General features: G+C 41.0%; 1 protein-coding gene across 1 annotated transcript in view; it reads right to left on the minus strand.

Moving 5' to 3' along the window:
- Nucleotides 1-16,586, minus strand: part of DNAH3 (dynein axonemal heavy chain 3) — a 198,960-nt gene that overhangs the window by 137,181 nt on the left and 45,193 nt on the right. Inside the window, exons 15-18 of the mRNA XM_059036889.2 lie at nt 9,757-9,941; nt 8,391-8,514; nt 1,616-1,769; nt 669-813 (exon numbers count right to left, since the gene is read on the minus strand). Coding sequence (XP_058892872.1) covers nt 669-813; nt 1,616-1,769; nt 8,391-8,514; nt 9,757-9,941 — 608 coding nt within the window. The remainder of the gene's footprint in view (nt 1-668; nt 814-1,615; nt 1,770-8,390; nt 8,515-9,756; nt 9,942-16,586) is intronic.

Below are 16,586 nucleotides of genomic sequence, written 5' to 3' on the forward strand. Positions count from 1 at the left end.
ATTATTCCCCAATATAAATCCCACCCCCACTATAACTTCAATCCAGACTGATATACTGAACTGCTAATTAATATTCCCATTTGGATGTTTGCAGACACCTAACTCAGTGTATTCAAGCTGATGTTTTCTTCCCAACAAATCTGTCATTTCTCTTATTCAGTGATGGCATTATCCACCAGACTGCCTGAGCTAATAATCTGGAATTCACCCTAGGTGCTTTCCTCTCCCTCACTGCTCCCTGCCCCATATCAGATCAATCATTAAGTCTTGTTGACTCTACTGCCTCAATCTCTCTCTAGTGTCCAGGATCTATAGTAAAAGAGGTAGTTTACAGATATCTATGGCACTCTGGCCTTCTTTGCATCAGCGTAATAGGGGAACTGCCATCTTATTCTCCCACCACCTGCCTCTCTGAGTCACTACCCAACCCATGGCTGTGGGTGGCTGCCTATTCTATTTTACCCTGGCAATAGATCTGGCACTTTGATCCCCACCTTCCATCATTATCACATCAGAAAAATTTAACTATGGTTGCCTTAATCCAGAGTATGAGAATATGATAAAAAGTCCAGCCAGAATCTGAGGTCCCAATCTTATTTCAGAACTGGCTGGGTTGAATCTGCTACCCCATCGCCATCCTGACCCAGCAGAGTGAGAATGCGGTATACCATTCATCCATTCCTCCGATTTGATGCTAAACTCGTAGGCTGTCACCCACAGCTGCTCATAAGGCACTTTGTTGGTCATCATGGTTTGTAGAAGAGGGAAGGTACTCTTCTCCTTTTCCAACAGCTCCTCCTCCTTATTGATCAACTGCAGGGCAAAAGGGGATGCTGTTTATTGGGTGGGTGGTTCCCCTGAACCCTAGAAGCCACCATGGCAAGTTCCCCAGTGCTTTGAAAACCAAGTTGAGGAAGATGCGTGTTCATCTGGAGAGTAAGACAGGAAAATAAGGCATGAACTCAAGCAAGAATGTCCCTGTGCTACCTCTGAGGGCCATGGCAGCTGAGATCTAGCTGGGGGAAACTTTATGATAATTTGCCACTTGCTCCATCACCTTGGCTCCAACTGTATCATATCCATATCCCCATTTTCCCAATTTTCATATGTACTTTAAAGTACATATGAAACTGTTAACACAATGTTGCCTTCTTATGCTGAATTGCCTCAAAGGTAAGAACTTTAATGATTAAAGAACTTACTAGTGAACTTCAGGGCAAGTTACTTAGCTTCTCCAAGACTTAGTTCTCCCATTTTAAATAGGGATAAATGAAGATACAGTACCTACCACAAAGGTTTATTATGGATATGAAGTGATATATCACATATGAAGTCCTTTGCACATTGTGCACATAATACATGTGCAATACACATGAGCAATTATTCCATTATAATTCTTCTTTGTGTACTCAGTGACTAACAAAAAAGCTGGTATAATGTAGGGGTGTGGAAAAAGGTAGTCTAAAGCACCAATGGAAGAACTGGTCAATCAACTAATACTATCCACCTGACAGATGATGTTAGGAAAACACAAAACCAAGGGCCAGAACCAACAGAGCAGTACAGTCATAAGTCATACAGTACAGTCATAAGTCCCCATCCCAAGACCCCAAACCTCAGATTCCACCAATGCTTGATCTAGATTCTTTGAAAGCTCATTAAGCTTTTCAACACTGCTCTTCATTTCTTCTGTAGTCTTCACTTCACGTTTCCTAAAACCTTCCAGTTCCTTTTTGTAGCCCTCAAGTTTTGCCTCAAATTCTGAGCATCTGAAAGTAAAGACAGCCCAATCACATTTGGACTTTCCATTTATCAGCATTGCTCACCCAATTCAAGCCTGGGGAGAATTTGATCTTCTGATATAATATATGTAAAAGTTATAAATGTTATTATATATAATTTGTAATCCCACCTCCCAGAAACAGCTGCTTTGAACCTATGGTGGTTAACTATTTCCAGATGTTTCTCATATAGGTAAATATATAATACATATGCTATATAATATATACATGTATAAAATTTATGTATATACATATTATTCATTTATCCATTAGGTATTTATTATTAAGTGCCTAATATCAAGAACTGCTCTAGGCATCAGGAATATATTTGTGAAGTACACTATGAAGCTCCCTACCCTCATGGAGCTTGTATTTTAGTTTGGGGAAACCCAGACAGTAAACATATATGGATGGATGAATGAATGGATGAATGGATGGACAGATGGATGGATGGATGGATAAATCCATACATAGATAAAAATGAAATAAGATATTTCTGATAGTGATAAATGTTCTGAAGAAAATAGAACAGGGCAGAGTGCCTAGTGGATGCAAGTGAAGGGCTACTTTAGCTAGAGTGATCAGGGAGGACTTTTCCAGAGATTTATCTACTTCATCCATATTATCAACAAAGCAGTTCTCAAATTTACTTCTCCCTTTTCCTAATGAGGTAGATTAACACAGTGTTAAGTGGACAGGTTCTAGAGCTGGACAGGTTAAGTTCAAGTCCCTACATTGCAACACAGTAGCTATGTGACCTTGATCAAGTCCTTTAACCTCTGTATGCCTCAGCTAAAGAAAACAGGGATACTTTAGTATTCAATAAGCTAACATATACAAAATGCTCAGAATTAAGCCTGGTACATAATAATCACTATAAAAATGTTTAGTCTCATTCACTAGAATTTAAACTCTATCAATGCAGTTTTAATCCCCGTAATGCCTTTTTGTATCTCCAGCACTTAGGAGAGTGTCCGGCATAAAACAATCAATACTCATTGAATGAATAAGGGAATTTGCCATTCAGAACAGCTATAGTAGCGTACCATAAATTTGGCTATTATCTTAAGAACACTTAATTCTGTTATGGCAATTTTGATGTTCTTTTTTTCTTAAAAGTAATTTAAGAGAGTTAATTTTCAATGGTTTGATTTGGGTTTTATTTCTAATTGCACTGTGTGATAAGCAGCCTCTGGTAAGGTCCCCAAAGAGCCACATCTCCTGGTACTTCATATCCTTCTGTAACTGTCTCCTTTTGAGTTGGGCTAGACCTAGTAACTCACTTTTAACAAAGAATATGGCAAAAGTGATGGGATGTTACTCCCAAGATTAGGTTACAAAGAGACCGTGACTTTCTGTCTCTCTCCCTCTCTCTCTCTCTTTCTCTCTGAAGGAAGCCAGCTGCCATGTTACGAGCTACTCTATGGAGAGGTCCACATAGCAAGGAATAAAGGGAAATTTCTGGCCAACAGCTTATGGGGAGCTGAATCCTACTAACAATCATGTGAGTGAGCCTGGATGTAGATCCTCACCCAGTTGAGCCGTAAGATGAGACTGCAGCCTTGGCTGACATTCTGACTACAACTTCGTAAGAGATCTTGAGCCAGAGGTATACTCTAAGCTGCATCTAGATTTCTGACCCACAGAAACTGTGAGATAATGAATGTTTGTTGTTTTAAGTTGCTATTTTTCAGAATGATTTGTCATGCAGAAATAGATAACTAATACACACTATTATAACAGAGTATGGCCAATACCGTTTCTGCTTCTTTAAATATTTTTTCTTGGGGAGGGGTTCCTAAAATATGGTCAATTTTTGTAAATGTTCTAAGGACATTTTAAAAAATAAATTTATTTATTTATTTATTTTTGGCTGTGTTGGGTCTTCGTTGCCGCTTGTGGGCTTTCTCTAGCTGCAGCGAGCAGGGGCTACTCTTCGTTGCAGTGCGCAGGCTTCTTGTTGCAAAGCATGGGTTCTAGGCATGTGGGCTTCAGTAGTTGTGGCATGCGGGCTCAGTAGTTGCAGCTTGTGGGCTCTAGAGTGCAGGCTCGGTAGCTGTGGTGCACGGGCTTAGTTGTTCCACAGCATGTGGGATATCCCCGGACCAGGGATCAAACCCGTGTTCCTGCATTGGCAGGCAGATTCTTAACCACTGCGCCACCAGAGAAGTCCCCTAAGGACATTTAGGAATAGTTTTTTCCATTGTAGAGTAGAAGGTTTGATACATATCCAACAAATTAAGGTTCTTAATTATTTACTTCCATTATCTCCTTATTCAAGTTTCACTTCATTTATTTTTAATTGATTGATTATTTGATATAAAAGGGTTGATGACTGCTTTAACATTATTTCACCCACCTAAGTAACCATGTTTGAATCACTAATGTTTTTGCCTTGACTTTGACTCTATCTGATATTAATATGGCTGACTCCGTTTTCTTTTTCCTCATATTTGCATGCAGTACTCTTGCCCACAGACAAAGTTAAAATTTTCTTTGCTACCTATTAGCACAGGAGATCAGGGACAAAGATTAGTAACAGGATTTAAATCAGTTATTAAAATTTTATAGGAAATACAGAGCACAGAGGAACATATTAAATGACACCACAGAGGTACAATCAGGAAAGTCTAGATCTGGGGACAAAAGACTTGGTTTCTTCAGTAAATAAATTACAAGGAAAAAAACAAAGGAGATGGAGGGGGGACCTACAGATAAAAAGAAATCTAAGAGACATGTCTTAGACATGTCAACATGTTGACATGTCTACATGTAGACATGTCGACATGTCTACAGCAATGCTGTAGACATTTTTGAATTCTGATTCAAGTAAACAAGCCATAAAAGAAAAAATTAATTAGATCATTTTGGTCCCCAGATTAAAAACCATCAGTGACTTTCTACCATACTTAATAAGGAACCCAAACTCATTACCACTAGTTCAAGGACGTGCTCCTCTAACTCTTCAGCCTCCTTTTATAGCTACTCTCCTTCTTAGGCAAAGGTATTCCCATGGTGGAGCCATTGCTCACACTATGCTCTATGCCTGGACAGGACCCCCTTCTACTCTCTCCTCACATCTTCCCTTGATGGGATCCTTCTCATCCTTCAAGTCTTATTTACATGAGCCCTTCCCTGACTTGCCCATTGAATGCGATCACTGTGCTCTGTTACCCTGTTCTTTTCCTTCATAGAGCTTCCGTATTTATCTGCTTTATCTTCCATCTCCCATGCCCCTTTTGTTCTCTGTATCCTCAGAGAAGAGGAATGGAGACAGGAGCCCAAGAGGAAACTGGGCAAGGAGGCCACTGCCACCCTCTCTTTCCCCTGATTGTTTTTCACCAAAGTCTTAAGGATTCAGAGATAGAGAACATAAGTGCTATGAGAGACAGCCTGCTTCTTCTCAGATTTTTGTTTTGTTTCATAATAATCTCTGATTTTAGACTCTGATAGGTATTAATTTTAGAGAATATCCTTACTGGAAGAAAGTCTCATTCATTCACTCATCAAAAAAGTAAGCACCTGCTATTTGCAAGGCACTGTGCTCTCTCTGGATCCCAGAACACAATCTGGGTACTCCCCCTAAGGCGCCTTCCTTTCTTCCCGGAAGATGCACTCTTATGGCAAAGAGCAGCTCACTTTCCTGAGATGTCCATCATGTATATTCCAGGTCACTTCCAGGCCCATGGAACCTACCACTGAGTGGAACAAAATGAGGGGAAAGCTGATTCCCCTGTTATCTACACAATTAGGTGCTGCTGGGTGCCTTTTCACATCGTTAAGATTCTTCTTGAGGCTCCAAACACAGACACACACACAAAGATAAATCTCTGATAAAAGCACTCTTGAATTCTTCCCAGGGGGAAATAGTATACAAACTCTGTGATTATTGTAAAATAGTATGATTATTATTGTTTTAAATTTCTTTTTAAAAATTTTATTGATGTATAGTTGACTAACAATAGTATTGATATATTGGCCTCAGGTGTATAACACAGTGATCTGATATTTTTATAGATTACACACCATACAAAGTTATTATAAAATATTGACTCTATTCCTTGTGCTGTGCATTACATCCCTGTAACATATTTTATAACTGACAGTTTGTACTGTTTTAAATTTTTAATAATTGCTTAGCACATTACAGTTTCTAAAGTGCTTTCATGTCCATAATATATACATATATAAATGTATGTCATTAGCAAATAGTAGATACTCAGGAAATTCAGTTAAGTAAATTGAGTTCTATTAGTGGGACCACCTGGGGTCTATGCGAGAATAATGCAAGAATTTTAAAATGGTGGATTGGTCAGAATTCTGGTGGGAAATAGAATTCACTCTGATGTTCAAAGAAAGAGACTTTAATTAAGGGACTACTTACAGAGGTGAGATGTGGGTAGGGTTAAAGGAACAAAGAGGGGAGAGTGAAGCACCCAGAGACTAGCCTCAGAGGGAAGCCATTATGATCCCTAGGGCTGAGGGGACAACCACGGAGGAGCAAGAATTGTCATCCAGGAGGGAGGCAGCTACTGGCCAGAGCCCCAGGAACAAACAGGGAGGGAGAGGGGAAGAAGCCCAGCAGTCACTCTCTAACCTCCTGAGTGCTCTCCACTGGCCAGGCCCTGTCTGGATCCAATAGACACGGGAGCCAGAGGCTACAGACTGCAGGTATCAGCCAACCAGGCATGGAGTGGACAGAGGAAAGGTGGAAAGAAATTGGGAGAGGGAGTGGGGACAGCAAGTGGAGAAAGATAAGCACTGAAGCCAAAAACTTATCATGGGCTGGAAAAATAAGGTCAAGTCTCTTAGAGAGGGAATGGGATTGTTTCCACAGAAGATGAATCAATAAATGAATATTGTTAAGCCCTCCTCAAAGGTTTTTCTCAGGATTTATGCAAAAATGATGGACAGCAAGTTTAAGACTTCACCAAAGAGAGGGCTGAGCCCAGGGCTGCAGGTATCCCCTAGAGAGGCTCCTCTGCTGAGTTCTGTGGTTGAGAGCTCAGGGACCAGTTGATGGGGTCAAGCTAGAGTTGCCCCTCCAAGAAGAAGAATCTTGGCACTCTCCTCTCATCATAAATGACACTTGTACCCATTTCTTCAGGAGACACCCTTCACTCCTCTTAACTTCAACAGTTACTGTAAATGGCCTTACAGTAATGTTCTAGAAGTACGCTCACAAGGTAGTGGTTTGGAAGGTAAGAAGCACTGTCTCCCCAAAGAAGACATTGTTTAAGTGCAAAAGAAGCTGACCACTCTTGAATGCCCGTCACGTGCTGGACGCCACCTAGGCGCCACTTCAGACCATTTCATTTCATCCTTCAATACAATGACACCTCTCATAAAATAAGACGATCTGAGATTGGTTCTACTATCCCATTTTCCAGATGAGGACACTGAGGCTCAAAAAGATGAAGAAATTTGCTCCTGTTCATCTAACTTACAAAATGGTTCTGCTTCTTGGTGAGGCATCAAAACTCAGTTCCATGGGTGAGGCTGTGTGTAAGGGGTGAGGGGGTATAGAGGGATCCTATACTTTGTGCTCAATTTTTCTGTGAACCTAAAACTGTTCTAAAAATAAAAATCTATTAGTTAAAAGAAATCACTTCTACTCATTGGGCTAAATTCTGGGTTCTGGGGACAGTAGCCATTTAGGTAGAGGAAGGAGAAGGCTGCAGGAAGAAACAAATACTCGCACAGACACATCTTTTGTTGTTGTTGTTTTTCTGGGCAACAGACCTAAGTCATATTTTGAAGGTGGCAACTAAGTGGGTTTATTCTTCAGCCCAAACTCCCATTCTGTGTAGAAATCCCTGCTTTTATCTACCCTCTTCCTTTCTCCTGAGTATTTCCAGGGATTATGGAACCTAAAGTTGGGTAGTGGGAGTTTCATGTGTGATGGGGATGGTAACTGGTATGAATCTGCAGTTCCTAAACAAAGTGTTACAAGCTGGGATGTGTGTGTTTGTGTGTGCACGTGCGTACATGCACACAGGTGTGTCTTTACCATATACGTGGTACTTGGCCCACTTCACTTGATATTGTCTGACTTTTTCAGTGTGCAATATTTTCTTTGTCACTGCATTAAAATATTTATTTAGCAATCAAACACACTATGTGTCTAGAATAGAGCATAGCACATAGTAAAAACACATAATAAATACTCAATGAATAAATGATTACAGGCACATTAGCACTGAACGAGACCAGCTGCAAAACAGGCCATTTCTCAGCCTCCAACCATGCCTTTATTATCCTATCTTGATATCTCACATATCTATAGTCTCCAATGTAAGGCTGACAATTTTGCTATTATTATTGTGAAGCTATTATTACATGTTACTATTTCTGTGTTTTTCTCTCTGCACCACTTAATTCCAATTGTTCAAGGCAGGGAGAGAAGGTGTTGGCCGGCGTCACTACAGTGAAGCAGGCTTAAAGAGAACATACTTCAATGGGAAACAAAAGGAAATTCCTTCTCCACCAATTGTCTTGCGACTTCACCCACACACTGCTGGGTGAGGTGGCTCTAGACAGAACCAGGAACATGTAGCATGTTATGATGCTGGGTATCATGTCTAAAACAACCTCAGACTTTCCCTGTACCTTTTAATGAGGTCCATCTCTGCCTGATCCCTCTTGCTAAGGAGAAGGTTTCGGCTGTTTTCAAAGATATCTTCAATCTGGTCTGGCCAGAGGAACAGAGTACTGTTCAGTTTGATATCCTCTTCTGCAAAACACACACAGTCTGTTCTAGGACAATGCTCAGCATAGGCCAACTCGCAGGGAATTAATTCAGCAGAACAAGAGGTCAACAGAAGTGAGTATGGGGGTGGCAATTAATGAATGGGCCCATTACTGATGAATGATAGCCAACATTTATTGAACACTTTCCACAGGCCAGGCTAGAAGGTAGACGGTATTATCATCCTCGTTTTCACAGATGGGAAACAAAGTTAAGCCAAGTGGTCAAGGTCACACCAGTAAGAGACAGCAGAGCAGATTTCAAACCCAGGTCTAAGTCTAACCAACTCCAAAGCCTATGTTCTAACCACTGTGCTTCATTATCTTCCCAGGCTATGTCTGAGTAGAAAGCTAGATTGAAGTTCAGTACTATTCTTTAAACTATTTCACCTCATCTGAGTTTCAGTCTCCCTTTTGGTTAAAGGTCAGTGATAATATCAATGCCAGATGCCCTACCCATCTATGGCTCTGGTCAGTTAAAATGCCCTGGGTTCCCTCTGTACCCTTGGGAATTTAGGAGGCAGAGACCACAGTGAGAGAGTCCAGTGTGTGTTCACATGGTCAAGAGCACAGCTCATGAATGTACAGGTGGATGGTGATGGTGGACTACTTTTCACTCCTAGCCCTATCTCTATCTTCCATAACCATTCCCCCTAAGCATTGTGAATACCAGGTAATTCACAGGTATTTCCAGATGGAAAAAGGTTCTGAAACTTGGCTTGTAGAGGGCATATTAGTTTTTCCTTCAGAACCTGGTCTTTACAAAGTTAGGTCCTTATCGAGTCCTAACTTGGCTCAATAAGCCTTGAAGGGGCTCTGATCATTTCTTTCCTTTTAATATATGCAGGAGCATGAAGGAAAGTGCCCAGGCCTCCTCAGAGGTGGGATTCTATTTAGATTATAGATGAATGCAACCTACCCACTTATAAAAGGACTCTGCATTTGAAAGTGACTTTTCCAGGAACACCGGCACAAGATGCAAAGACAGGCATCTAAGAACCAGTCAAGTCCCTAGATATTTCTTCTTTTTGTCTAACAATAAGATTCTCTTTGATTCAAATTCTGGTGTGGAATTAGCGCCTCTATTATATGGACACACTTGAAAAGTAGCTCTCCCGATACTGATATTTAGTGGTAGAATTGCTAACTCTCCTTCCCCTGGCTCCTTATCCCTAAAAATATAAACATACACATACAGTTGCATGTACACACATGACATTGGACTTACGGGGCAAGTCTGCATAGTCCATCAGGAACTTTAGCCGTTCAGCTGCATCTCTAAGTTGCCTCCTGAGTTTGAACACGGTGACATCACTAGATTTCTTTAAGAATTCAATGAGGGATACTAGTTCCCCAGTGTTGACAGGAATCTCACTGACTTTGTTTGCAATGATGCTGTACTGATTACAGATGCTATAGGGAAAGAAACAGCCATCATCATTATCTAAAAATAGCTTTCTTATAAGACCCACTATACTAAATAAACATGGTTCCTATTTGGAGACTAGAACAATGTTTTCCAACTTTTCTCTACCTGAAAATTCTTGATGGATAATATTCACATACATACCATATTGTAGAAATAATAACAGTAGAAATGATAATAATATATGACATGTACTAGGCCCTATACTATGTGCCATGCCCCATTCTAATCACTGAATGAATATTAACTCATTTAATCTTCATGAAAATTCCAAGAGTTAGGAACTATTATCAACATTTTATAATGGAAGAAAGGGAGGCTGAGTAACTTTATCCAAAGCAACATGATGTGTAGATGTTAGAGCCAGGATTTGAACTAGTTTAATTGATTCCAAAGCTTATACTCTTAACAGATATACCATGGGTAAAATACAGATTTAGACCAAAACAATAACCAATATCACCACTACCAACAGCAGCAACTCCTCAATTTTATGTTGAAGTAGAACACTAAATTAATTTGTAATCACTCCTCTTAATAGTACACCACCAAGTTTATCCTCATGTGCTGCAGGTAATTCCTGGTGGCATAGAGAAATTTACATTCAACTACTGGGACCACTAGATCTAGCTGCCCACTTATCCTCAAACACAAGACTGTGAAAAAATATGTTTTTATAGGGATAATTTGAGTATGCTCTAATTTATACAAAAGCTAATGAATGACAGTCTTCAGCATTTTAACTACAATTAGGAACAAATTATTTGCAATACATCCATGCCTAGCACATGCCTAGCAGCCCTCAAGAAATGTCAGCAATTATAGCTATAATAGTTTTTGTTATTAATTGGTTGTTATATGTTGATGGTCATACACTATAGATAGATAAAAACCACTCCTCTCAATGTTTTCAGTCCTTGATATTCCTTCTCAATGTGTGGAGGCCCCTCCACAACGAAGCTAATTGTATCAAACTGATGAGAAAATTATTAAAACATCTTTACAGATGATGCTGGGATTTTAGAAATGAATTTTTATACAATTCAGAAACTTGCTATACAGAAAACTTATCTATTGTGCTACATGGATTCATAGTATTCTCCACTTTTGGATTCAGAGCTGGATTATATTTCCCAGCCTCCTCTGTATTTTTAGTTGAGTATTTTACCAGTCAGTTTGGACTACCATAACAAAATATTACAGACTGGGTAGTTTAAACAACAAAACATGTATTTTCTCATAGTTCTAGAGGCTGGGAAGTCCAAGGTAAAGGTACTGACCTATTTGGTCCCTAGAGAAGGCTCTCATCCTAGCTTGCAGATAGCCACCTTTTCGCTGTGTCCTCACATGGTGGAGAGGAAAGAAGCTCTGTCTGTTTCTCTTCTTGTGAGGGCACCAACCCTATTGGATTAGGGCCTCATCCTTTTACCTCCTTTAGTCTTATTCTCTCCTTATAGGCCCTGTCTCCAAATACAGTCACATAGGACATTAGTGCTTTGCTACAGACTGAATGTTTGTGGATTCCCAAAATTTGTATGTTGAAATTAATCTCTAATGTAACAGTATTTAAAAAAATTTTTTAATCTTTATTGGAGTATAATTGCTTTACAATGTTGTGTTAGTTTCTGCTGTACAACAACAAAGTGAATCAGCTATACATATACATATATCCCCATACCCCCTCCCTCTTGAGCCTCTCTCTCACCCTCCTTTTCTCACCCCTTTAGGTCATCACCAAGCATAGAGCTGATCTCCCTGTGTTATGCAACAGCTTCCCACTAGCCATCCATTTTACATTTGGTAGTATATATATGTCAGTGCTACTCTCTCACTTTGTCCCAGCTTCCCCTTCCCCCCTGTGCCTCAAGCCTGTAACAGTTATTTTGAGGTGGCCTTTGGAAGATAATTAGGTCATGAGGGCTATGCTCTCATGAATGGGATTAGTGTTTTTATAAAAGAGACCCCAGAGACCCCTCACCCATTCTTCCATGTGAGGATACAATGAGAAGATGGTGGCCTGTGAACAAGGAAGTAGGCTCTCAACAAACAACAAATCTGCGAGAGCCTTAATTTTGGACTTCCCAGACACCAGAACTGTTAGAAATAGATTTCTATGTTTGTAAGTTACTCAGCCAATGGTACTCTGTTATAGCAGCATGAATGGACTAAGACAGGCTTCAACATATGAATCTGGGGGAGACACAATTCAGTCCCTAGTAGGTAAGGTCATGTGATTGAGTTCCAGTCAGTGGGAAGTAGGAAGCAGTGATAAGTATCACTTTCAGGTACAGCACATGAAACTGTCCTTGCATATTCCTCCATGCTCTTTCTTCCTGCCAACAGTCTAGGATATCAACACTTAGAATGACCTTGAAGGCTATATGTTAAAGATGTAAAGTCACCATCTCCTTGAGTCTCTGAATGCACACAATATGTCTCCCCGCCAATCTGGAGCTATACTGAGCAAGAATAAACTATTATTTTCAATCACGACATTTTGGGTCTCTTTGTTACAGCATGTAGCCTAGCCTAATATAGGTAGATCCTCTCAGTGTGATAGACTCCCTCTGATAAGAATCCATTCTTCTTCCCTTTTGTATGAGAAAGCATAGAGTAAATATCATGTGGCTAACCTATCAGCTTCTTGCAAGGGCCCAGAAGAGTGGTAGCAGACCCACTGCAAAATAAAGGAAAAATATATATTGGTCTCTGCCCCAGGTTCCTAGCACAGAGCCCATGAAACCCATGTAATTTCATGGATAATAAGAGTATCTTTTCTTCTAGTGAGGTGACTCAGGGTGGGCTCCTAGATGGCTCCTGGATGAGGAGTGGGTCACCGAAAACACCGAGCCATGATTAGAAGCTTGGAGCAAATTAATCAAACCCAAGAAGGGGGTCATTGGAACCTTCAATCTATAGCTGGCTGATCAGAAGCAAGGTGACAACCTGGACTTGTGACTGGTGTCTGAAGTAATGGGGGCCAGTTTTATAGGACTGAACCCCTAACCTGTGCAAGCTGATGCTATCTCTGGGTAGACAGTGTCAGAATTAAGTTGAATTGTAGGGCACCTAGCTGGTGTTACAGAATTGCGTGGTGTGGAGAAAATCCTCCACACATTTGGTGATCAGCAGTGACAAGAATGAAGTGTTCTATATAAAAGTGAAGGTGGGGGGAGTCAAGATGGTGGAATAGGAGGACACGGAGTTCATGTGTCCTCACCACTAGGGCACCTACCAGATGCTGGTGGGGGACCTTGGACACCTAATGAGACAGGAGGAACCCCCAAGCAACTGGGTAGGACATGGGGGGAGGGAGGGAGAAGGAGAAGTGGAAGCTGGACAGGACAGGCGCCCCTGAGGGGTGGCTGGGGGAGGGGAGGGGCTCCCATGCCTGAAGGGACACACTCGCAGTGAGGGGATCAGTGGGGATGGGGAGAGACCTTCTGGGGATTGGAGGATCAGAAGGGAACACAGCCAGCGTTTCCCCCACCCACTTGGGCCTGGGGAGCCTGCTGAGGTCCAGGGTCTGATCCTCTGCCCTCCAAGGCCCCTTCCTGCTGCTGGGCCCTGGGGGAGTGGGAGGAAGGGAGGGGGAGGAAAAGTAGAGCATACACAGGGTCAGTGCCACTAATGGGAAGCTGGGGGAGGGGAGGGGTTCCCACACTCGCTTGGGAGGGGTCCATCCAAAGTGAGATCAGCCAGCAGGACGGGAGAGACACTCGGGGGATAAGGAGGATCAGAAGGAAACGGGCCAGTGTTTCCCCTGCCCACTCTGGCCCCAGGGGGCCTGCTGAGGTCCGAGGCCTGATCCTCAGCACTCCAAGGCCCCTCTGGCTGCACTGAGCCTAGGCACTACCCCCCCACCCCCCACCTTTTACCTCCACTCTGGTCCTGAGCCTAGGCCTCGCCCCCACCTAAGCCTCCCCACCTCTACACAGCCAAGGCCTTTTCCAGCTTTTTGTTTTGTTTTGTTTTGCTGTTGTGGTTGTTTTACCTTGCTTCTTTCTTTTTCTTTACAATTGTTGATTACAACTTTATTTATAAAAGTTAAAAACTTTTTGATGATCCACACTCCAATATCCTTCAGCATCGATTTCCAGGAATAAATTCACATAAAAGTCAGTTCAGATTTCCATTTAAATATTGGAACCAATATAAAATGTGGCTTTCAATATGCCACTGTCAACAATATCATCCTCAGGGTAAAAATCTTACATTGTATTAAAAACACAGCAGGCTATACATAAGAAATGTTTTTCTAATTCTGCCCACTCCATTTTCTACCAATTCCACCTAAATTCTTTTTTTGTTGTTGTTGAATTTTATTTTTTAACACAGCAAATTCTTATTAGTTATCTATTTTATACATATTAGTGTATACATCTCAATTCCAATCTCCCAATTCATCACACCATCACCACAACCACCCCCGCCACTTTCCCCCCTTGGTGTCCATATGTCTGTTCTCTACATCCGTGTCTCTATTTCTGCCTTGCTAACTGGTTCATCTGTACCATTTTTCTAGATTCCACATATATGCGTTAACATGTGATATTTGTTTTTCTCTTTCTGACTTACTTCACTCTGCATGACAGTCTCTAGGTCCATCCATGTCTCTACAAATGACCCAGTTTCATTCCTTTTTATGGCTGAGTAATACTCCATTGTATATAGGTACCACATCTTCTTTATCCATTCGTCTGTCGATGGGCATTTAGGTTGCTTCCATGACCTGGTTATTGTAAACAGTGCTACAATGAACATCGGGGTGCATGTGTCTTTTTGAATTATGGTTTTCTCTGGTTATATGCTCAGTAGTAGGATTGCTGGGTCATATGGTAATTCTATTTTTAGTTTTTTAAGGAACCTCCATTCTGTTCTCCATAGTGGCTGTATCAATTTACATTCCCATCAACAGTGCAAGAGAGTTCCCTTTTCTCCACACCCTCTCCAGCATCTGTTGTTTATAGATTTTCTGATGATGCCCATTCTAATCAGTGTAAGGTGATACCTCACTGTAGTTTTCATTTGCATTTCTCTAATAATTAGTGATGTTGAGCAGCTTTTCATGTGCCTCTTGGCCATCTGTATGTCTTCTTGGAGAAATGTCTATTTAGGTCTTCTGCCCATTTTTTGATTGGGTTGTTTGTTTTTTTGATATTGAGCTGCATGAGCTGTTCATATATTTTGGAGATTAATCCTTTGTCTGTTGATTCGTTTGCAAATATTTTCTCCCATCCGGAGGGCTGTCTTTTTGTCTTATTTATAGTGTCCTTTGCTGAGCAAAAGCTTTTTAAGTTTCATTAGGTCCCATTTGTTTATTTTTGTTTTTATTTTAATTACTCTAGGAGGTGGGTCAAAAAAGATCGTGCTGGGCTTCCCTGGTGGCGCAGTAGTTGAGAGTCCACCTGCTGATGCAGGGGACATGGGTTTGTGTCCCGGTCCGGAAGATCCCACATGCCGCGGAGTGGCTGGGCCCATGAGGCATGGTCGCTGAGCCTGCGTGTCTGGAGCCTGTGCCCCACAACGGGAGAGACCACAACAGTGAGAGGTCCACCTAGCCAGAAAAAAAAAAAAAAAAAAGATCGTGCCGTGATTTATGGCAGAGTGCTCTTTCTAAGTGTCCAGCCTTACATTTACATCTTTAAACCATTTTGAGTTTATTTTTGTGTATGGTGTTACGGAGTGTTCTAATTTCATTCTTTTACATGTAGCTGTCCAGTTTTCCCAGCACCACTTATTGAAGAGACTTTTTTCCATTGTATATCTTTGCCTCCTTTGTCATAGATTAGCTAACCATAGGTGCATGGGTTTAACTCTGGGCTTTCTATCCTGTTCCATTGATCTATATTTCTGTTTTTGTGCCAGTACCGTACTGTCTTGATTACTGTAGCTTTTGTAGTATAGTCTGAAGTAAGGGAGCCTAATTCCTCCAGCTCTGTTTTTCTTTCTCAAGAATGCTTTGGCTATTTGGGGTCTTTTGTGGTTCCATACAAATTGTGAAATTTTTTGTTCTAGTTCTGTGAAAAATGCCATTGGTAGTTTGATAGGGATTGCATTGAGTCTGTAGATTGCTTTGGTTAGTATAGTCATTTTGACAATACTGAGTCTTCCAATCCAAGAACATGGTATATCTCTCCATCTGTTTGTGTCATCTTTGATTTCTTTCATCAGTGCCTTATAGTTTTCTGAGTACAGTTCTTTTACCTCCTTAGGTAGGTTTATTCCTAGGCATTTTATTCTTTTTGTTGCAATGGTGAATGGGATTGTTTCCTTAACTTCTCTTTCTGATCTTTCCTTGTTAGTGTATAGGAATGCAAGAGATTTCTGTGCATTAATTTCATATTCTGCAACCTTACCAAATTCACTGCTTAGCTCTACAAGTTTTCTGGTGGCATTTTAGGATTATCTATGTATAGTATCATGTCATCTGTAAATAGTGGCAGTCTTACTTTTTCTTTTCCAATTTGTATTCCTTTCATTTCTTTTTCTTCTCTCATTGCCGTGGCTAGGACTTCCAAAATTATGTTGAATAACAGTGGACATCCTTGTCTTGTTCCTGATCTTAGAGGAAATGCCTTCAGTCTTTCACCACTGAGAATGATGTTTGCTGTGGGTTTGTCATATATGGC

The sequence above is a fragment of the Kogia breviceps genome, chromosome 14 (genome assembly GCF_026419965.1).
Source record: "Kogia breviceps isolate mKogBre1 chromosome 14, mKogBre1 haplotype 1, whole genome shotgun sequence".
NCBI lineage: Eukaryota > Metazoa > Chordata > Mammalia > Artiodactyla > Physeteridae > Kogia > Kogia breviceps.